Below are 23,774 nucleotides of genomic sequence, written 5' to 3' on the forward strand. Positions count from 1 at the left end.
GCACTTTGGGAGGCCAAGGTGAGAGAAGTACCTGAGTCCACGGGTTCAAGACCCACTCAGGCAACTTGGCGAGACCTCGCCTCTACAATAAATCAAAAATTAGCTGGGTGTAGTAGCCCGTGCCTACAGTTCCGGCTACTTGGAAGGCTGAGGCTGAAGGATCACCAGAGGCCAGCAGGTCGAGGCACGGTGGCCAGGGGCATGCCACTGCCCTCCAGCCTGGGTGACAAAGTGAGACTCCAAAAAAAAAAAAAAAAAAAAAAAGGCCGCCGGGCTCGGTGGTTCAGCCTTAATTCCGCTCCTTTGGGAGGCTGAGGCGAGTGGATTGCCTGAGCCCGCGGGTTCGAGACACGCCTGGGAAACTTGGCAAGACCTCATCTCAACAATAAATCAAAAAATTAGCTGGGCGTGTTAGCGCGCGCCTGTAGTTCCAGCTACTCGGAAGGCTGAGGTGGAAGGATCACCAGAGCCCAGCAGGGCGAGGCTGCGGTGGCCAGGAGCGGCCACTGCATTCCAGTCTGGGCGACAGAGTAAGACTCCAACTCAAAAAAAAAAGAACATTTCAAAAAGCTACAAGTGGTACCCATTAGCAGTCACTACTCACTTGGCCCTCAATTCTTCTCGTCCAACCACAAATCTACTTTCTGTCTCAACAGATTTGCCAATTCTAGACATTTCATATAAACAAAATCATCCGGTATGTGGCCTTTTGTGTCTGGCTTTTTTCACATAGTATAATGTTTTCAAGGTTGATCCAAGCTATAGCACATAAGATTGCTCATCCCTCTTTAAGGTTGAGAATATCTGACTGTATGGGTAGACCACATTTTATTTGTCTACTCATCAGTTGATGACATTTTCAACCTTTTCCATTTTTGGCCATTATGAATGAGTATGCTATGAACATTCGTGTAGAAGAAGTTTTTTTTGTTAACAAATGTTGTCATTCCTCTTATATTACCTAGGAGTCACATTGCTAGATAATACAGCAATTCAATATTTAGCCTTTATAAAAACTGCTAAACTGTTTTCCAAAGGGGATCATGATTAGACTCACATCAGAAATGTACAGAGAATTCCAATTTCTCTATATCTCTGCCAATACATGTTACCTATTTTTTTTTTATTAGAACCATTTAAGTGGATGTGAAGTGGTACCTCACTGTGGTTGATATGGGAACCATTTTTATGCTATAAATGATGGACTTTCAACATACATTTGCTCAACTACCATGGTAGCGCATGCCTGTAGTCCTAGCAACTCAGAGTGCTGAGGCAAGGAGGATCACTTGAGCCCAGGAATTCAAGACTGTCCTGGGCAACATGGTGAGATCCCATCTCAAAAACAAACAAACAAACAAAAAACCCCAAAAACAAACAACCAAGACAACAACAAAGCTGGGTACAGCGGCTCACGCCTATAATTACAGCACTTTGGGAGGCTGGGGTGAGAGGACTGCCTGAGCCTGTGGGTTTGAGACCAGCCTGGGCAACTTGACAAGACCTCATCTCTAAAATAAATAAAAAATTAGCTGGGCATGGTGGCACATGCCTGTCGTTCCAGCTACTTGGAAGGTTGAGGTAGAAGGATCGCTTAAGCCCAGAAGGTTGATGGTGCGGTGGCCAGGAGTGTGCCACTGGCCTCCAGCCTGGGTGACAGAGTAAGACTCCCACTCAAACAACAACAACAACAACAACAAAAACCATCAATAAACAGGATCACAAGAATCTGTGTGCTCCATATCTTGCTGAGACACAGCACGAAATATATGACATTCTCCTAGTTTCTGATATTGAGAAGACAAAAATTAAAATTAATTAGACAAAAAGACTATAACTAAGGATTAGCTATGTCCTATAAGTATAAAGTGCTTTGAGGCCAGGAGTGAGGGCTCACACCTGGAATCCCAACACTTTGGGAGGTCAAAGTGGGAGGATCACAGGAGTTCAAGACCAAACTGGACAACTGAGCAAAATTCAGTCTCTACATATAACAGAAAAGCCAGGCATGTGTGGTCGTGTGCACCTGTAGTTCCAGCTATTCAGGAAGCTAAGGAGGGAAGGATCACTCTAGCACAGGAAGTAGAGGCTGTGGTGAGCTATGATTACATCACTGCACAGTGGTTCATGCCTATAATCTCAGCACCTTGGGAGGCTGAGGCACAAGGACTCAATGCTTGAGCCCAGGAGTTCAAGACCAGCCTGAACAACATGGGGAGACCTCATCTCTGCAAAAAAAGTAAAACATTTTTTAAAAATTTAAAAATTACTAATGTGTCATGGTATGTGCCCGTAGTCCCAGATAACTCAGGAGGCTGAGGTGGAAGGACTGCCTAGACCCAGAAGGTCAAGGCTTCAGTGAGCCATGATCACGCCACTGCATTCCAACTGAGTAAAAGAGTGAGACCTCCAACTTAAAACAAAGAAAAAAAAAGTATTAAGTGCTTTGAAACTTTGGACAAAAGCTGTCTGGTAAAACTTCATCAGAGGGGGTCACAAGGCCAGGGAAGAAGACATTCAGATGCAAGGAAATACACAAGCAAAGAAACGAAGATGAACCCGAGGGACAAGATGATGGGGAACATGCTGATCCACAGGGCAGCGTGAGAGTTAATGTGGAGCAAGGCTGGGCAAGCTACGAAGCAGCAGCACACACTGCAGAAAGAGCTGGCAATACCTGAGAACAGAAATTTTGCTTTAAATTTTCCACTTAATTCTGGAAAAGAGGATAGTGCCTCATCTGTAAAATTACCTTTCCTAGCTGTGCTTGTCTCTATTACCTTTCCTACAAGATATGGGATTTAAATAATACATGAAAAATGTCAAAAAAAAACCCAAAAAACCTCCTAGAACTGCATGAATTACACAGGAGGTGCATCAATAAAAGTCTTAAAATAAAATTAAAAAATTGGAAATATAGAAGAAAAGCAAGTTTCTGAAGATTTTTAAAACAATATCATGATGATAAAAGTTTTGTTTAATTAAGATGTGAATGGGCTAGAGAGGAAAAGATAAGTGCAAACAACAGAGTTAGAGGGTTGCTGAAGTCATTAAAATCTGAGGTCATGACAGCCTGACCCAGGATATTGAGAAGACAGAACAGTTACAGCTTAAAAGGGAAAAGCAACAAAATACAATAGCAGACTGGCTTTTATGGATTAAAAAAAAAAGTCACTAGGTAGGCCAGGTCAATGGGAGAAAGGTAGTATTACAGACACAGAGAAGCTGAGATAAGAAAATTATTTTAGGAGAAAAAGTAAGTTCAATTTTCAGACTAGCCTAGAAATGCCAGCTGAGAACAAACTGAAAATGTCCACTAGGCAACTGAGAAAAAAATTAAGAATAATTGTTTTCAATCCTACATCTTATCTTTTTCAACCTATGAACTTTGTAAAAATAGAGATGTCTGCCCAGACACGGTGGCTCACGCCTGTAATCCCAGCACTTTGAGAGGCTGAGATGAGGAGATCGTCTGAGCCCAGGAGTTCAAGACCAGCCTGGACAATGAGACTTCGTCTACAATAAATGAAAAAACTAGCCAGGCGTGTTGCCAAACACCTGTAGTTCCAGATACCTGGAAGGCTGCGGCAGACAGATTGCCTAAACCCCGCAGGTCAAAGCTGCAGTAGCTATGATTGTGTTACTGCACTCCAGCATGGGCAACAGAGTAAGACTCCACCTCAAAAGAGGGGGGGGCAGGAAGAGAGGGTGAGAGAAAGGGGAAGAAGAGGGGGAGAGGGAGAGGGGGAGAAGGGGAGAGGGAGATGTCATTTCCACCTCCCAAATCTTGTGTTCACTTGGTAGACACTAGATTTCATATGGAACCATGACTGTAGCCTTTGGTTTTCCAACTTTTAAAACACAGAAAAACACACCAGAAGCCTTGGGGCAATTGTGCTGAATGAACTTAGCGTTCTACATTGTCATGTCTCTTGTCATGTAGATTTCAAGAGCATGATTTCCAATACAATATAGTGTCTGAGTCTCTGACTCCAATTTCAACAATAGCTGTATATACACTTACACTGAAAAAGTTGTAATTTGAAAAAGCATTTCAGATACCAGATTTTAGAGAAAAGACGTTGATTTGATCAATGGTCTCTGTCACAGGTGTGGAAAGGGTCAAAACTGACATTATTTTCCTTCCTAACTTACCAAAGTTGTAATAATTTTAGATTTATTTGTATGATTATTTGACTAATGTTGACCTTATCCTTTAGTATATAGGGAAGATGTCTTATTTTGTACATCATAACACTATCTAGCACACAGTAAGTGCTCACATAATATTTAATGAAAGAATAAAATAGACTATCCCAAATCTTTTTTTTTAATTTTTATTTTTTTGACTTGGAGTCTCACTCCGTCACCCAGACTGGAATGCAACGGCACACTCCCGGTCACTGCAACCTCGACCTGCTGGGCTCTGGTGATCCTTCCGACTCAGCCTTCTAAGTAACTGGAACTATTGGCATGCGCTACCACGCCCGGCTAAGTTTCGATTTATTGTAGAGATGAGATCTCGCGCCAAGTTGCCCGGGCGGGTCTTGAACCCGCAGGCTCAGGCAATCCATTCACCTCAGTCTCCCAAAGCTCTAGCATTACAGGCTGAGCCACCAAGTCCAGCCTATCCCAAATCTTCTAAATCTGAATAACTAGGAATTGGATCCAGGCATATATACTGAAAAGATAATTGAACTGTAAACAAAATATAAGTGTCACCCTCATAAAGGTACTTACTCATTTAAAAGAAACAACATGAAATATAAATGTCAACAGTAACTGCTCAAAGGTACTGTAGATGAAATAAATGTTAAGAAGGCTGAAAATATGCCATTGCCTTGCTAGACTCCAGTGTGGCCATGTACTCTTTGAGCTATGGCTGTCACCATGCTTCCCGGCTTTAGTCCCCTCCCCCACCTTGGGGAGATGAATCTTCTCTCTCTCTACACTTTTAAATAAACTATATTTTCTAATCTTAAAAAAAAAAAAAAAAGGCTGAAAATAAAAAGTGTTTACTAAGAGATGCTCCTTACTTAAATCTATACAGGTTGAGTATCTCCTCACCCAAAATGCTTGGTACCAGAAGCGTTTGGGATTTCGAATATTTTTTTGGTTTCTGGATTATTTGCATTATATATTTACCAGCTGAACATCCCAAATCTGAAAATAAGAAACCTGAAATGTTCCAATGAGCATTTTCTCTGAGAATAATGTCAGCACTCAAAGTTTTAGATACTGCAACATGTAAGATTCTGGGTTTTCAAGTTTGGAACGCTCAACCTATAATAATATTTTATTAATCAGGTAAAACTCTATATCTATTAACTAGCCTATGAATAAAATTATCCTACAACGACAGATAAAAGTGAGACTTTATTGTACTTTGCATACCATTAATTCTCAGAATAACCATCTGACTCCATTTTATTGATGAGGAAATTAAATCGTGGGGCCTCAGTATGAGTCCAGTCACAAAGTAAGTAAACGATCTAGAATGCATTTACACTAATCCTAAAGTATAAAGTATTTTCTGAAAACCAATCAATAATTACATTTCTGTGATTATCATATAATGTTCCCTAACAAAATTGACCAATTTAGTTATAACAAGCCAAAATTTCCAAAGCAAGTATTTAGTTTCTTGAAAATCTATACTAAAGTCTTTTTTTTTTTTTTTTTTGAGTTGGAGTCTCACTCTGTCGCCCAGGCTGGAGAGCCTCTAGAGGCACACTCACAGCCACCCCAGCACCCCCCCGCGTCAAACTGCTGGGCTCCGGCGATCCTTCCGTCTCAGCCTTCCGAGTAGCCAGAACTACAGGTACGTGCTACCACGCCCAGTTAATTTTTTGATTTATTGTAAAGATGAGGTCTTGTCAAGTTGCCCAGGCTGGTCTCAAACCCATGGGCTCAGGCAATCCATTCGCCTCGGCCTCCCAAAGTGCTGGGATTACGGGCTGAGCCACCAAGAAACAGATGTAGCCTAAGGAATTTCTATACCTTTCCAGGATATCTTTCCCTTGTAATCCAAAAACAAATACAAAATATTAGAAGCACCACAACTATTTATCAGCATGCGAGTCAAATCATTAGGATACTTTTTCTAAAAGAAAAACTTTATTAGTTTATATTACATGTATAAACTATTTTAAAAAAAGGAAAATAAGACTCTCACATGGATTCTGATTGGTTTATTACAGGACCCTCCCCCAAGGCACAAATTTCCTTAGGAGAAGGCAAGGTATTTTAAAACTACAAATAGTAAAAACGGAAGAAACTAGAACGACATCTTCAATTTCCTTCCCAACTGTTTCCTAAATAATATAATAAGGATGTGAATAAAGATTAGTGCTTCCATTTCTTCCATAAAAATACTAGGCACTATGATTAGGCGATACTTAGCAGAGATAAGGCTAACTATTTCTATGTCCTAATTATTCATAAAACATGCAGATTCAATACAGCTAAGTAAAAATCTCAAAGATCACTTAATACAGACTTACCAAGGTTTCCCTGCTCAATTGTCAACACCACCTCATCCATCACCACAGCCCTAAAGTCCAGTTCCTCCTCACAACACTTGGCCTTCAAAGCTCGTAAGATCTCTTTTTGAGGATAGTCTTCCCTGATGCGACGATCTGTCAAAAACCACAACTTGGCAGCCACAGAGCTACACATCTTGATTTGTTCTTCCTTATCTGGATTATTTCTTCTTGAACGAAAAATCTTTCTAGATGGAAGAGAAAATACACATACAAGGTAAACCAAGAAATTTCACACAAGTAAATGTGATTATACACTAACTATATAAATAGGAAAAAACAAGTACAAAAATATCATGTCCTTTTTCCTTTCATTCAAACTCCAAGTTTTGTACCACTACCAATATGAAAACTGGAAACCTCTCCAGAAATAAGATTCCTCCATTTTCCTCTGGGGAAGTTGGCACAGCCTCGTAAGTTGCAGCAGGTCATTAGCAGAAACTTCCAATACCATTCCATACATGTTTAGGAATATACTTTCATCTGATCTACTTTTCACTGTTTTATCCCCTTCCTCAAAAAGCATTTTTTTTTTTTTAAGTTGGGAGTCTCATTCTGTCATCCAGGCTGGAGAGCAGTGGCACAATCACAGTTCACTGTAGCCTCAAACTCCTGGGCTCAGGAGATTCTCCTACCTCAGCTTCCTAAGTAGGCAGGACTACAGGCATGTGCCACCACACCCAGCTAAATTTATTTTGAGCTTTTGTAGACACATGGTCTCACTATGTTGCCCAGGCTGGTCTCAAACAATCCTTCTGCCTCAGTCTTTCAAAGTACTGAGATTACAAGTGTGAGCTACTGTGCCTGGCTAATTCTGTTCTTGATATGAAATAAATGAGATTCCAATCATCAATAAGACATCCCATTCTTTCCCATCACTAGACATCCCAATTAAATGTATTTTTTAATCTGTAGTTAGCTTTATATCCAATTTTCTTCCCATTTTGCTATAGATACGTAGACCAAAAAAACCAAGATAGTAGCACCAATATTACTAGATAAGTATACATATTGAAGGCATTTACACAGTAACTTTAATCAAAAAATAAATAAATAGGGACTGTGTGTGATGGCTCATGCCTGTAGTCCCAGCACTTTAGGAGGCAAAGACAAGAGGACTGCTTGAGCCCAGCAGTTTGAGACCAGCCTAGGAAACATAGTAAGACCTTGTCTCTACAGAAAAGAAATCAAAATATTAGCAGGGTGTGGTGGCACACACCTGTAGTGTCAGCTACTCAGGAGGCTAAGACGGAAAGTCTGCCTGAGCTGAGAGGTTAAGGCTGCAGTGAGCTGTGATCATGCCACTGCACTCTAGTCTGGGCAACATAGTGAGACTCTGACTCAAAAAAAATTTTTTAATAGAATGCTGGACGCTGTATTTCACACTTGTAATCCCAGCACTCTGGGAGGCTGGGGTGAGAGGACTACCTGAGCCCAGGGGTTCAAGATCAGCCTGGACAATTTGGCAAGACCTCATTCAACAATAAATCAAAAAACTAGCCAGGCATGGTGGCCCGTACCTGTATTTTCAGCTACTTGGAAGGCTGACATGGAAGAATCAACTGAGGCCAGCAGGTCGAGGCTGTGGTAGCTGTGAACCTGCCACTGTACTCCAGCCTGGGTGACAGTGAGACTTCAAATAAATAAATAGTAAGAAAGTAATTGGAGAATGGACAAAAGGACTCTAATAACCAAAATGAATGCCCAGGTCCATCACTAAATTTTTTCAGTCAGAGGACAGCATATTTCTTATCAATGTTTTTATTCTTTCCTTAAAATAGAAGGTTTTGAAACAAACGCAGGTTTAGTAGAATGAAAAAAGGACTTTTGTCCAGATACAGTGCTGTTTCTGAGTTTGTATTATGATACAAGCATAACACAGCAGTTAAAAATCATCTTCCTAGTCAGGTGTGGCAGCTTGTGTCTGTAATCCCAGCACTTTGAGAGGCAAAAGGATTGTCTGACTGAGTCCAGGACTTCCGAGACCAGCCTGGGCAACTTGGCGAGACCTCATCTCTACAATAAAAAAAAAACTAGCTGGGCATGGTAGTGCATGCCTATAGTTCCAGCTATTTAGAAGGTTGAAGCAGGATTTCCAGGGCCCAGCAGGTCAAGGGGTGCAGTGGCCATTAGCGTGCCACTGCACTCTAGCCTGGGAGACAAGAGTGAGACTCCACTTTAAGAAAAAAGAAGAAAAAACTTATCTTCCTGAGAAGAAGCAAAAAAAGCAACAAAAAGATTTCTAAAATTTGTACAAAAATACAAATTCCCAAGTATCATTCAAGTATTGTTCCAGATGACATGACAAACCTTGTGTAGCAGGAAAAGGAAAGGGCAAAGACTAGAATAAAAGGCCTTACAGATCCGTGGCTTCCCAAAAGCGGCCCGCCCTCCCAGGTACCAGTCAGAGCAGCCCACTCCTCTCACACAGTGAAGCAGAGACTGCTGGGCAAGGGTACCACCAGACCCAACAGCACGCTCCCAGGCCCTCGGCCTGCCATGCCTGCCACACTCCTCACCTAACTCGCTTTTAACCCACCTACTACCGCCATGATCCACATAGCCTTGAGTGCTATAGTCTCTGTTAGGTTAAATAAGCAGGACATCTAAATATGGTAATAACTCAACTCACACACATGCTAGAAAGGAATCATGCAAGCTTAATGTTGAATGCTCTATGGTCAGCAGTTTTGGACATTTGATTAATTTTTTTAATAAGCAGAAAATTTTTTCAAATACCATTCTATAATTACCATTTAAAGATATCATTTTATAATTTCAAATACCAATTTACATTTTGGTCAATTTGTAAATTATCAAGTATACTATTTGTGTAATAGCTTGTGATATTTAAATCTTATTACACGCTTGCCTATTGAGATGAAAAGAAATCCTATCAGAAGATTAAAACAAAAAAAGTAAAATGTTAATTTCCTTGCAGTAGAACATTCTGTGCATCCTATAGGCAGTGAACTCATGTTGCCTTTTCCTTAAACAACAGAATGCTTTTGAAAAAGTTTTACTCCTGTGAAACTTTCCTTGATAAGAGATTTCCATTTTAATCACAGCTGTGGAAGTACAGAACAAAACTGCACTTATCACCTCAATCTGAGTGAACAACTGTTTTTCTGATTGGTTGTACTTCAGCTTCTTCCCTGTGGAAAATCACAGGAAAGGCTGCAGTAGGTCCCCAACTAGGCACTGTACCCACAGAGATACTGCACTTGGTACAAGTGGTCAGCAGGAAAGACAGACCATGGCTATTCAGGTCCTTCTAGGTCACTGGGGAAGGTCTCACTCAGAAGGTAAAGCACCCCAAGTCACACTAGAGTGCCTGGTACAAATGATACTTGGCTTCCCTTGAGAAAGGAACTGTAAAAATGCCCTTAAGCCGGGCTCGGTGGCTCAGCCTGTAATCCCGCGCCTTTGGGAGGCTGAGGTGAGTGGATTGCCTGAGCCCGCGGGTTCGAGACCCGCCTGGGCAGCGAGACCTCATCTCTACGACAAATCAAAAAATCAGCCGGGCGTGGTAGCGCGTGCCTGTAATTCCGGCTACTTGGAAGGCTGAGGCGGAAGGATCGCCGGAGCCCAGCAGGTCGAGACTGCGGTGGCCGGAAGCGGCCGCTGCACTCCAGTCTGGGCGACAGAGTGAGACTCCAACTCAAAAAAAAAAAAAAAAAAAAATGCCCTTAAAACGTTTTTAATCAGTAGTTTTTGAAACACTGTTACTGACCTTCAATACTACAAAGGCACGTCAGTGCTGTTCCCTGACACTCAATTCTTGAAGCTCATCTGTTCATTGATGATTAATTTCATTGCATGGCAGGCTTTCACCTGAACGTGACAGTTGCTACCTTAACAGCAATGAGGACGGAATGTCATAGCCACTGACAACTGGGAAGGAGAAGCAGAAATTTTCTTCCCATACTGAAACATCAGCTGTAGGAAACTGCATGGACCACAAAATTCACGAAACACGGTGTTTCCAGCAATTCTGTAATCAGACAATATTTCCCTTTGAAGAGTAATACAATTTTCAGTCAACACGTTTTCCTGAGTCCATAGCTTTAGCAGCAGTGCAAAACACAAAACATGTTTTTCTACATCAAGCCAGTGGTTGTCAGGCACAGTAGGAGTCCCCTCCTTATCCACAGGAAATACATTCCAAAGCCCCCAGTGGATGCCTGAAGCCATAGACAGCACCAAATCCCAGACACACATACTTATGACCAGCCAACTTATACACTAGGCAAAGTAAGAGACGAACAATAACTCATAACAGAACGACTACAGCAACATGCAGCGATAAGAGTCACATGAACGGGGTCGCTCACCCGCTTTCAAAGCATCTTACTGTACTGTGCTGCAGGCAGCAAACCACAGAACACAAAACTGTAAGGAAGCAGGACCTGTCCACTAGCACACTACCATTTCTTTTTTTTTTTTGAGTTGGAGTCTCACTCTGTCGCCCAGGCTGGAGAGCAGCGGCAAGCTCCTGGCCACCGCAACCTCGGCCTGCTGGGTTCCGGGCGATCCTTCCGCCTCGGCCTTCCGAGTAGCTGGAACTACAGGTGGATGCTACCACGCCCGGCTCATTTTTGATTTATTGTAGAGATGAGGTCTCACCAAGTTGCCCGGGTGGGTCTTGAACCCGCAGGCTCGGGCATTCCACTCACCTGGGCCTCCCAAAGTGCTGGGATTACAGGCTGAGCCACTGGGCCTGGCCACTCCCAGTTCCACGGGAGGATGCAGTTAGCCAGCCTCGGTGTGCAGGTAGTGGATCCTCCCCAGGGCTGCTGCAGTAGCAGCCACTTGACTTCTTAGGGCTACTCCATCAGGATTCACATCAGAGATGCCAGGACAATGGGTGACTCAAATCCCAAAAGCAGAAGCTCAAGGTACACCTGTCCACTCATCTGTCTTACCGGTGCCCTTCCAGTCAAGTGGGGGGCGGGGGTTAGTTATTTCTTCCCCTTAATAAAATTCTACTTTTCAATTTTTCCCATCCACTTACATTAAGGAAAAAGAAAAAACAAAAATATGTCTAAGAAGCCAAAAGGGTAGCGACTGTCCAGTAAGGCAGTCCTACTTACTAAGGAAGCTGAGATGAGAGGATCGCTTGAGACCTGGAGTTCATGGATGCAGTGAGCGATGATCATGCCACTGCACTCCAGCCTGGGTGAGAGTAAGAACTGTCTCTTTAAAAAAAAAATGTGCTGGGTGTGTTGGCTCACACCTGCAATTCCAGCACTTTGGGAAGCCAAGGCAAGAGGACTGCCTGAGTCCAGGGGTTCGAGACTTGGCCACACCCGGTCTCTACAATAAATAAAAAAATGAGTTGGGCATGGGGCACACACCTGTACCTCCAGCTACTTGGAAGGCTGAGGCGAAAGGATAACCTGAGTCCCGGAGATCAAGGTTACAGTGGCTGTGAGAGTGCCACTGCACTCCAGCCTGGGCAACAGAATGAGATTCCAACACGCACACACGCGTGCACACACACACATGTGCGTGCACATCCCAAAGAATAAGAGAAAAAATGTTAAAATAAAAGATAATTTCTCTCCCACTCATTTTTCTTGTGGGGCCCTTTCCCAAGGGTAATTATTCTAGTTAAAAGCAAAATCACAAGCTGGGCTCGGTGGCTCAGCCTGTAATCCCATGCCTTTGGGAGGCTGAGATGAGTGGATTGCCTGAGCCCACGGGTTCGAGACCTGCCTGGGCAACTTGGCGAGACCTCATCTCTAAAATAAATCAAAAAATTAGCCAGGCATAGTAGCGCATGCCTGTAGTTCCAGCTACTCGGAAGGCTGAGGCGGAAGGATCGCCGGAGCCCAGCAGGTAGAGGCTGCGGTGGCCAGAAGTGTGCCACTGCCCTCCAGCCTGGGCGACAGAGTGAGACTCCAACTCAAAAAAAAAAGAACAAAATCAAAATTTACCATCTGAAGATATTAAAGTACCTATAACTACAAAGAAAATCTTTTATTCCAGATCACAACATATTACAAATATACAATATAATCTGTATAGAATTCGTGTATAACAGAATTTTACCACTTTATTCCATTTGGCAATTACTACAGACTTAGTTTTTTGGGTTTTTTTTTTTCTTTTATTTGAAGTCTCACTCTGTTGCCCAGGCTGGAATGCAGTGGCATGCTGACAGTCACTGCAACCTCTACCTGCTAAGCTCGGGCAATCCTTCTGCCTCAGTCTTCCAAGTAGCTGAAACTACAGGGGCGAGCCACCACACCCGGCTAATTTTTTGACTTATTGTAGAGATGAGGTCTCACCAAGTTGCCCAGGCTGATCTCGAACCCCTGGTCTCAGGCATTCCTCTGGAGCCTCAGCCTTCCGAAGTGCTAGGATTACAGGCTTGAGCCACCGCACCTGGCATACAGACTTACCTTCAAAGATATTACCACTCTTTTGTTTTTGAGCTGGAGTCTCACTGTCGCCCAGACTGGGAGTGCAGTGGCACGTTCCCGGCCACCACAGCCTCGACCTGCTGGGCTCTGGTGATCCTTCCACCTCAGTCTTAAGTAACAAGAACTACAGGTGTGCGCCACCACACCCCACTAATTTTTGATTTATTGGAGAGATGAGTTCTCACCAAGTTGCCCAGGCGGGTCTCAAACCCGTGGGCTCAGGCAATCCATTCACCTCCACCTTCCAAAGTGCTGGGATTACAGGCTGAGTCATGGAGCCCGGCCTATTATCCACTCTTGAATGGAAAACACAAAAGCTGAATCCAGTTTATAGAGAAAAATAACAAATTTGTTTATCTTAAGTATGTTATTGTGAAGTATATATGTGGTCTTCAATCTTGTTTGCTAACATACAACTCCTAAAATTCCTAAAATCCCCAAACTGATGTATTTTTGCATGCTGAGTGACTAATAGTTGGCAGCCCCTAGGTACCTTCAGGATTTAGGCCAGTCACCAGAAAGACAAAGGCATGATTAGAGGATCAGGACACTCAGTTCCACCCCTTTCCCCAGGGAAAAGGGGTTGAAGGTTGAGTTGATCACCAATGGCCATTGGTGATCCATTGGCCATTAATCAATTATGATGTGGTAATTAAGTTTCCATAAAAATCCCAAAGGACTAGATTCAAAGAACTTCCTGATAGCTGAACACATGAGTTTCCTGGTGGGTGGCACACTCCAAGAGAGCATAGAATCTTGGCACTCCTTCCCCTATACCTCGCCTTAAGTGAAGGGCATCTGTACTCTTTAAAACATTAATCAAACCCAAGAGAGGGTCGTTGGAACCCCAATTTCAAGCTGGTTTGTCAGAAGTCACAGAGGCACAGACCTGCAACTACTGTCTGAAATGGCTGGGCAAGTTTGTGGATTGAGTCCTCAACCTATGGGATCTGACCCCATCTCCTGATAGACAGTGTTCCAATTTAATTAGGACATGTAGCTGGTGTCCCCTACAGAACTGATGGCTAGAGTTTGTTAGTAGGAAGAAATCCCCTATATTTGGTCTTGTCTACGAGCTGAGAGAATGGGAAAAAGTACCTTGAGTGTTGTTTTTTCCGTACTCATTAAGTTTTAGGTACTTCTCAGTTTCCTTTGCTGTGACTCTTTTCTCCTGAAAACTCTCCTTCTGTATATAATTCATTTAAACTAGAAATGCCATCTTCATCCAGGTTTCGACTATTATCACTGAACCGCTGACTCACTAAATAGTTCTTTTCAATCATGAACTCAACTGAACTTCAGACCCCATTTCAAACAGTCTACTGGGTGTCCCTAACTAAATGTCACCCGCTGTGGCCTCAATGAAGTGTGTAAAAAAATTTACTTTTATTCACAGACCTGCTTCAGCACTTGTAGTTCCCCAATGGGATCATTAAATTTTATGTCAACTTGCCTGGGCTATGGTCCCCAGCTGTTTTGTCAAACACTAGTCTACATGCTGCTGAAGGTATTTTGTAGATGTGATTAACTATCAGTTGACCTTAAACAAAGGAGCATAATGTGGAGGGACCTCATCCTATCAGTTGCAGGCCTAGCTAAAGAGCAAAAACTGAGAAGGAACTCTGCCTCAAGACTCAGAGCTCACAGAAAACCCACTTCAGTTTCCAGCTTTTGGATTAGCCCAAAGGATTTCAGATCCATGATGCAACATCACGTCCTCAGTTTACCAGCTGCTAGCCTACGCTACAGATCTTGTACTTATCAGCCCCATAATCACGTGAGCCAACTCCTTGAAACAAATATATATATGTGTATTTCTTATATTTATCTTGGTTCTAATTCTACGGAGAACCCTAACTGATATACCTATCCTAATTAAGGGACTCAATTTTGAGGGCATCAGGTTTTACTTCCAAATTTCCTTCACAACTTCACAAAGAAACACAGACAATGCTAATTCTCTCTCTTAAATGCCTCTTAAATTTTACTCTTCTATGTATCTCTAGTGTATTCAACTTATAGCATCTGGAATACTACAAAATAAAATAAATCTTTCCTTTCTCATTTTCCATTTTCTAAAACACTACATTCTCTCATGCTTGTAGTTATTTGGCATATATACCCCAGACCGATCTACTTAGTAAATTCTGGGTTCAAGTGTTAACACATCTGCTAAGTTTTCCCTGCCTCCTAAAGCCATCCTTCCTCCAAAAGTCTACATTATATTACTTTACATATTCAAGCAATTGTCATACTATAGTTAAGGGTTTTTTTTAAACTAGGGTCTGTCAGTGATCTAAGACAAATTATATAAATTTAGGTGTTTTGTTTTTGTTTTGAGTTGGAGTCTCACTCCGTCACCCAGACTGGAGTGCAGTGGCAAGCTCCTGGTCACCACAGCCTCGACCTGCTGGACTCCAGCGATCCTTCCACCTCAGCCTTCCAAGTAGCTGGAACTACAGGCGCACACTACCATGAACCGGCTGATTTTGATTTATTGTAGAGATGAGGTCTCGCCAAGTTGCCCAGGCGGGTCTCGAAACGGCGGGCTCAGGCAATCCACTCACCTCAGCCTCCCAAAGGTGCAGGATTACAGGCTGAGCCACCGAGCCCGGCTAAATTTAGGTTTTCAAGTAGATATTTTAAAAATAATTCTATTTATTATAAAGATAAACTTACAGGTTAAGTCACAATTGAAGGTATGTTAAATGAATCTTATTTTTCAAACTAAAGTCTTGAAACAGATTTAGGGGGTAATGAACATGTTTCCTTTTATCTTTAGTATTCAAGATTGTAAAGTTCATAGTTCTTTTTGTTCACTAAAATTAAATACTGCAAACAGGAATTATATCTTGTCTATCCTCAGAACCCAGTACCTGTATCATATACAATATGATAGAAGCACAATGTTTGAAGATGTTGCATGCATCATCAGTGATTCAGATACTGGGCTAACTAATGTATTGATCACTCTTATATATGCTATTTCAATTAAATGTTAGTTACTATAGTAACCATTTCACAGATTAAGAATCCAAGGTTAAGCCGGGTGCAGTGGTTCATGCCTGTAATCCCAACACTTTTGAGAACAGCCTGGGCAACATGGTGTGACCTAGTCTCTACAATAAATCAGAAAATTAGCTGGTGTGGTGGTGCACACCTGTAGTTCCAGCTATTTGGAAGGCTGAGGCGGAAGGATCGCCTGAGACCAGCAGGTCAGGTAGAGGCTGCAGTGGCCGTGAGCATGTATACAAAATAAGAACAAAACAAAACAAGAAACCAAGGTTAAGAATACTAGAAGACTTAGCAAAAAACAGGTGTTTTTTTCTTTTTCTTTTTAGTTAGAGTCTCACTCTGTCATCCAAGCAGGAGTGCAGTAGCACACTCATGGCTACTGCAGCCTCAACCTGCTGGGCTCAGATGATCCTTCAACCTTTAGTCTACACCAAGCAGCAGGAACTACAGGCATGCGCCCACCACATCCGGCTAATTTTTTAAATTTATTATAGAGATGAGGTCTCGCTGAGTAGTCCAGGCTGGTCTCAAAACCCTGGGCTCAGGCAATTCTTTTGCCTTAGCCTCCAAAGGTGCCGGGATTACAGGTGTAAGCCACTGCGCATTACTGATTTTTTGGTTTTGTTTCTTTGTTTTGAGTCAGGGTCTCTGTTGTCCAGGCTGGAATACAGTGGCACAATTACGGCTCACCACAGCCTCAACCTTTTGGGCTCAGGCAATCCTTCTGCCTCGGGATCCTGAGTAACTAAGACTACAGGTACACGCTTCCACACCTGGCTTTTTTTTTTTTTTTTTTTCCTTTTTTCAGAGTTCAGATCTCACTCAGGCTGGTCTTGAGCTCCTTGGCTGAAGCAATCCTCTCCCCTCAGACTCCCAAAGCGCTGAGATTACAGGCATTAGCCACCACACCGGGCCAAAAGAAATGTTTTTAATATTAAGTTGGATAGCTTAAGATTTCAAGAGTTTCTGATTTTAAGTCCCAAGAATTTTCCTCCAAATAAGACCATGTACCTATTAATTGACTTAATAATAAAAATTTGTCTTTTCATACCAACTTTATGATACTCCAGGTTTTAGCCAAAGATCTGTTTAATCAAGGTTTGCCCCTCCACCCCACTCCAGTGAGTCCTAATGCCTCCAATTCTTTTCAACCCACAAAACACAATTTGGGATACATATGAAACTTAACTGTCACCTTTATTCTACCCAAAAGTCTGTATCAGACACATATCTGAATTTCTGCTAGAAACCAGAAAGAAAGGAAATAACTGATGGAGAGGCAAAAGCATTAAGAAAAGATCAAAGTGACCAGGCACGGTGGCTCACACCTATAATCCCAGCACTTTGGGAGGCCAAGGTGAGAGGATTGCCTGAGTCCACAGGTTCAATACCAGCCTGGGCAACTCAGCAAGACTCATCTCTACAAAAAATCAAAAAATTAGCTGAGCATAGTGGCACATGCTTGTAGTTCCAGCTACTTGGAAGGCTGAGCCCAGCAGGTCGAGGCTATAGTGGCCGTGAGCATGCCACTGCACTCCAGCCTGGACAACAGAGTGAAAGACTCTAACTAAAAAAAAAAAAAAAAAAGTTCAAAGAAAGGCAGAATCAAAGGCAGGCTGGAATGCTATGAAAGTAGGAGCAAGAGGTTAGATATTGATCAAAGGTGACTTTAGCAGTGATAGTGGAAAAGAAAGTGTCTCAGTCATCCGAGTATCCTCCTTATACTCAAGAGTATATATACCACAAAAAAACAGCAAACATAATTTTCCCAGAGTTTTCATGTCACATTCACTCATACTCCCTCCCTCCTACAGTTATTTTCACTTATGATATACCTCTTTAAAAAAAGATAGCCGAGCCGGGCTCGGTGGCTCAGCCTGTAATCCCGCACCTTTGGGAGGCTGAGATGAGTGGATTGCCTGAGCCCGTGGGTTCGAGACCCACCTGGGCAGCGAGACCTCATCTCAACAATAAAAAAATAAAAAAATAAATCAACTGGGTGTGGTAGCGCATGCCTGTAATTCCGGCTACTTGGAAGGCTGAGGCGGAAGGATCGCCGGAGCCCAGCAGGTCGAGGTTGCGGTGGCCAGAAGCGGCCACTGCACTCCAGTCTGGGCGACGTGAGACTCCAACTCAAAAAAAAAAAAAAAAAATCTTGAGTAAGACAAGATGCTCCAAAACCACAATGAGATACCACCTCACATTCATTAGGATAGCTATTATCAAATAAATAAACAAAATAGGAAGTGCTGCTAAGGATGTAGACAAAAGGAGCCCTTGTGCACTGTTGGTGGGAATGTAAAATGGTGCAGTTGCTGTGGAAACAATGACTGTTCCTCAAAAAATGAAAAACAGAATAACCACATGATCCAGCAATTTCATTTTTGGGTACATACCCCCAAAGTCTCAAAAAGATATCTGTACACCCATGTACACAGCAACATTATTCACAATAGCCACAAGGTGAAAGCAACCCAAATGTTCAAGGGCAGATGCATAAATAAGCAAAATGTGGTATGTACATGCACAATGGAATCTTATTCAGCCTTAAAAAGGAATGAAATTAGCCGGGCTCAGTGGCTCAGCCTGTAATCCTGCGCATTTGGGAACCCAAGGGTTCGAGACCCGCCTGGGCAGCGAGACCTCATCTCTACAATAAATCAAAAAATCAGCCAGGCGTGGTAGCGAATGCCTGTAATTCCGGCTACCTGGAAGGTTGAGGTGGAAGGATCGCCGGAGCCCAGCAGGTCGAGGCTGCGGTGGCCGGGAGCGGCCACTGCACTCCAGTCTGGGTGACAGAATGAGACACCAACTCAGAAATAAATAAATAAATAAAGGAATGAAATTCTGATACATGTTAAAACATTAATTAACCTTGAGGATATTATGCTAAATAAGCCAGTTACAGTAAGACAAATACTGTGTGAGGTATTCAGTGCTTATAGAAGGTATCTAGAGTAATCAAATTCAGAGACAAAAAGTTGCCAAGGGGCTGGGAGTTTAGAATAATCGGGAGTTATTGTTTCATGGATATAGAGTTTTGGTTTTGCAAGATGAAAAGAGCCTAGAAGTGAATGATGGTGATGGTTGCACAATATCAATATACTTAACATCACTGAACTATACACCTAAAAATGGTTAATATGGAGTTTTTTTGTTTGTTTTTTTTTTTGTTGGAGTCTAATTCCATCAACCAGGCTGGAATGCAGTGGCACACTCACGACCACCCCAGCGTTGACCTACTGGGCTCCTTCCATCTCTGCCTTGCAGGCATGCGTTACCATGACCTGCTGATTTATATACTTATTTATATTTTTATTTATTTATTCATGCATTCATTTATTATAGAGATGAGGTCTCACCATGTTGCCCAGGCTGGTCTTGAACCCACGGGTTCAGGCAATCCTCTCGCCTCAGCCTCCCAAAGTGCTGGGATTACAGGCTTGGGCCACCGTGCCCAGCAATATGGAAAATTTCATGTGTATTTTTACCATCATAAAGAAAGTCGCCGGGCTCGGTGGCTCAGCCTGTAATCCCGCGCCTTTGGGAGGCTGAGGTGAATGGACTGCCTGAGCCCGCGGGTTCGAGACGCGCCTGGGCAACAAGACCTCATCTCTACAATAAATAAAAAAAAAATCAGCCATGCGTGGTAGCGCATGCCTGTAATTCCGGCTACTCGGAAGGCTGAGGTGGAAGGATCGCCGGAGCCCAGCAGGTCGAGGCTGCGGTGGCCGGGAGCGGCTACTGCACTCCAGTCTGGGCAACAGAGTGAGACTCTAACTCAAAAAAAATAAAAAAATAAAGTCATAAGTTAACTGTAAGTTTTGAAATATTTCTAACTACAAAGTCAGAAAAATGTTGCCTTTTACTTAAATTTCCTGTAAACTTTTATTTAAAAAAGGTTTCTCCATAATCTAAACAAAACTTCCAATGATTTCACTTAGAGGAAAGTAACATCAAAGTATCTCGGAAACATGACACAAAATTTGAAAAAAGGTCCTGAGATTTCACACACAGTATAGCTTGAAGTCTCTCACATCTATCATGATAAACGTTAGGCCTTCCCTCTAAATTTGCTTTCTAGGCTTTACTTTGAAAAAGTAGTTAGAAATCTATTCATTTACTTAAGCCCAAGGCTTTATAGATATGGCTAACTAAATCACATGTCACAGGAATAAACTAACAACTGAGAACACCAAAGCCTCAGGCAAGAATTCCAAGGTTGCTATTTAGGCAAACCTGTCTGAATTTGCAAGATGCTGTCGTCTGATAAAGTTGTATCAAAAACTCAAATGCTGGCCAAAATGGGAGAGCACAGTAATAGGAGAGAAGTGGTCTGATCTTGTGTAGCAATTCCACATTCTATTTTGGAGAACTTATTTCTAAATTTATAAGAACATGAAGCCAAGAGCTAGTATCATAAGAGGGGAAAAAATGAAATGTAAAGAGCTCAATACCAAATAAAAACATGCAAAGGAAGGGTAGGTTTGGATTTTTCGTTGTTGCTGGTCACAACTTAGTGAGGTACTGCCACTTTTGAAATAAAAGGTGGTAAAATTAATCAAGCATGTAAACGTTTCAACAGATTTGTGTTTTGCCAACTCATCAATCCACAAACTGGTAACATTTCATGAGAATCTAGTATACTCTCCAGACACTGCTAGAACTGACTGACAAATGAAAAGTACAGAGATTTAGGAAATTAGCCTGTAAACTCCGTGAAGACAAGATTCATACCCACTGTATTCTCTGTTGCTGTTATCTCCAATGGGCAACAAAGAACCTGATATATGCAGACCGAGAAGTTAAGGTATAGAATATGTTTTAATAGTCTTCTATATTAAATCATAAAGGAGTATTTAAAAAACCACAGCTATTTTAATAAATACCAAGCAAATGTATAGTCCCATAAGATCTAAATATAGCTATCAAAAATTCATTTTATTTCTTCTTAAAAAAAAATCAAGTCTAATGTCTAATGCAACAATTCATCATGCAACTAATCTTGAAATAATCAACTTTTGTTAACAGTTAAAGTTAGAAGAAAAAACAAAAACATAATTTCAGTAAGAAGAAAAGGGATATAAGCAGATGGGTTCCATGCAGACCAGCCTCTAAGGGAGTAGAGCTGGCTAGCTCTGTGGCTTTTGTCCTCCAAGCCAATTTTGACAGGAAAAAAACACTGGAAAAGAAAACATTAAAAATAACACCATGGCATCAGTTACCATGAAACCAGACAGTCAGTCCTTTTCTGCAAACCTAACAACATACACAGATACATATGGCACAAGACTAAAATACAATATGGACAGATACTTTCAGAGGTACTATATTATTTCTTAGCAAACCTTAATAAGACAAGCACGAAAATTACAAGTAATGAAAGACAATTTCCCCAACACCTGTACCTAATCTCTCTACTCAATTTCGCTTGATACAACTGCACACGTTAGCACAGCTACATTTAAAAATAGTACTTTTGCCAGGCTCGGTGGCTCAGCCTGTAATCCCATGCCTTAGGAGGCCGAGGTGAGTGAATTGCCTGAGCCCGTGGGTTCGAGACCCGCCTGGGCAACTTGGCGAGACCTCATCTCTACAATAAATCAAAAACTAGCCAGGCGTGGTAGTGCACACCTGTAGTTCCGGCTACTTGGAAGGCTGAGGCAGAAGGATTGCGGGAGCCCAGCAGGTTGAGGCTGTGGTGGCCGGGAGCAGCCACTGCACTCCAGTCTGGGTGACAGAGTGAGACTCCAACTCAAAAAAAAAAAAAAAAAAAATTAAGAAAAATTAAAAAAATAAAAATAGTACTTTTTTCACTGTTCCTATCACAGTCTCTTCCTCCCTCAGATTTTAAAATAACTGTTACAATTTCTAAAGGCTTTTTTCTCATATGCTTATGATGCAACCCTACTTGCAGATACTCTGTGCACTAATCTGCCATAAAATAAACTCTCTTTACAAATCCCTATCTCTAAAGTGCCCCCAAAACAGTTAGTTGTCAGCAAGCAACAGACAATAAAACTCACCCTCCTTACTTTATGTTTGGTTTTCTCACTCTTCACATGTTGTTCGTGGGTGCAGAAGTTCTTCCTCCACCCATTTTCACTCAGTTTATGTCTCTATGCCTGCTCCCCAGAGGAAGATGGTAAAAGCTATTCTTGCTTCCCAAAGTGTGGGACAACTCGCTCTGCTCTGTCCCCTTCCCCCAGCCCCTGCCAGTGTTCATGGGTGATCAGTCTTCCAGCTCACAAAAGGAAGTCTTGAGAAATAACCTAGTGATCTATCTACCCCAGCAGCAAACCCTAGGAGGCTCCAAATCCGGGAAAGGAGGAACTGGGAGATATTTTCCAAGATACGTTTCTCCATGTGCCCCAACAAACTAATGCCTAAGGTTGGTTCGTGTTCATTGGTTGCCGAAAATAAGAATGCCCACTTGAGTGTATTTTTCATAAAATGGCTGAGGGGGTAGAAAATGGGTAAGATTTTTGCTTGAAATTTCCCTCTAGAGAGAGGAAAAGGGGCCTGCACAAGAAGGAAAAGCCATTCCTTGCTGCCACTCTTGCCCTCCGCTCCCAGATGCTGCCCCTCATGGGACTCTGTTCAGCTGGGACGCTAAGGAAGCACGGGAAGCACGAAAAAGCTACCCCCGGAACTAAGACAAGTGGGACTTCTGCGGGCAGCCAGTGGGCTGCCCCAGCCCCTCGCCCCCTGCAGAGGGAAAGGCGGGAAGAGAAAGCGGCTCTCGGCGATGGAGGGCTGCGTGTGACTGACTGTGATGCTCCCCTTCTCGGCTCTTTTCTCAGAATCACAGACTGCCCCCCTCCCTGACAAGCAGACTGCAGCACCTGGTGGGGGTAGGAGGAGACAAGAGAGAAAAAAGGGAGACAGAGAGAGAGAAAAAACATCAACAGCCAGGTCGCCAAACTAACAGCCAAATACACGACACGAAAGAAGGGAATTAACAGCAGTAACCGAGAGAGAAAGGAACGTGAGACCGATCCCAGCCTCGGCACAAAATAGGCCTCCTCCCCGTTGACGCCCTAGCCGAGGGACACAAAGTAACCCCCAGAGAAGAGATTTAGCGCACTGTGCTTCACCCCAGAACACACGAGCATTTTACATACTAAAATTTAGGAAATTAGGTGTCGAATCTTCACGGCTGGAATCTCAGAGAGCGTTTCAGTATCTCGAAAGCATTCTGACCACTGCTTTCAAGAAACCTCTTGTTAAAAAAGCCTAGAAGCAACGACCTCTAAGCGACGAAATCCTGCGAAAGAGACGCAAATTCACCCTTCAATGTGAATGGCCGGGGAGTAACTCAAAAGCGTACACAGACAGGGTCAACCGAGGGCCCCACCGAAAGAAAGTTCAAATGGGGCTGCCTCGGGGCCGAACGCAACCCGACCCCAAAGGTGTGGGAACGAGCCGACGGATCAACGGGAAGATACCCGGGCGCGGATCTTCATGCCCGTGTAGACACGACACTGGAAAGCAGGCACGTCGAAGTTACGTCCAGCGCGGTCCGTGGCCTCACCCCACCCCGGACTGACACCCGCCTCCGTCCAGCAGCACAAACAGGATGAAAGGCCAGCGCCACAGCTTTGCGCATCCCAGGTGGGGGACGCCGGGCGTAAGGGCCCCGCGTGGGGCTTTGGCTTGGGGGTGCTGCCTCCCCCTCGGGGCCAGGTTTAAAGCCCACAGCGCGACAGCCGGCCGCGGGGTCACCCCCTTCCGGCCGAGGGCTCCCCAAGGAAAGGGGAACGGCCGCCGCGCTCCCAAGGCCCCCGGG

The 23,774-nt window shown here is 43.1% G+C and overlaps 1 protein-coding gene across 2 annotated transcripts in view; it reads right to left on the minus strand.

Moving 5' to 3' along the window:
- The window catches only part of RIMKLB (ribosomal modification protein rimK like family member B), an 80,858-nt gene extending 58,177 nt beyond the window's left edge, over positions 1-22,681 (minus strand). The window contains exons 1-2 of one of the 2 annotated variants that reach the window (XM_008050318.2): positions 22,012-22,681; positions 6,504-6,730 (exon numbers count right to left, since the gene is read on the minus strand). In XM_008050318.2, the coding sequence (XP_008048509.1) occupies positions 6,504-6,678 (175 nt within the window). In that variant the 5' untranslated portion in view covers positions 6,679-6,730; positions 22,012-22,681. Of the gene's footprint in view, positions 1-6,503; positions 6,733-22,011 lie in introns of those variants that run through there. The other variant, XM_021708702.1, reaches the window with a different exon arrangement.
- Between the last annotated feature and the right edge of the window lie 1,093 nt (positions 22,682-23,774).

The sequence above is a fragment of the Carlito syrichta genome, unplaced genomic scaffold (genome assembly GCF_000164805.1).
Source record: "Carlito syrichta isolate Samal-C Ts95f unplaced genomic scaffold, Tarsius_syrichta-2.0.1 Scaffold143822, whole genome shotgun sequence".
NCBI lineage: Eukaryota > Metazoa > Chordata > Mammalia > Primates > Tarsiidae > Carlito > Carlito syrichta.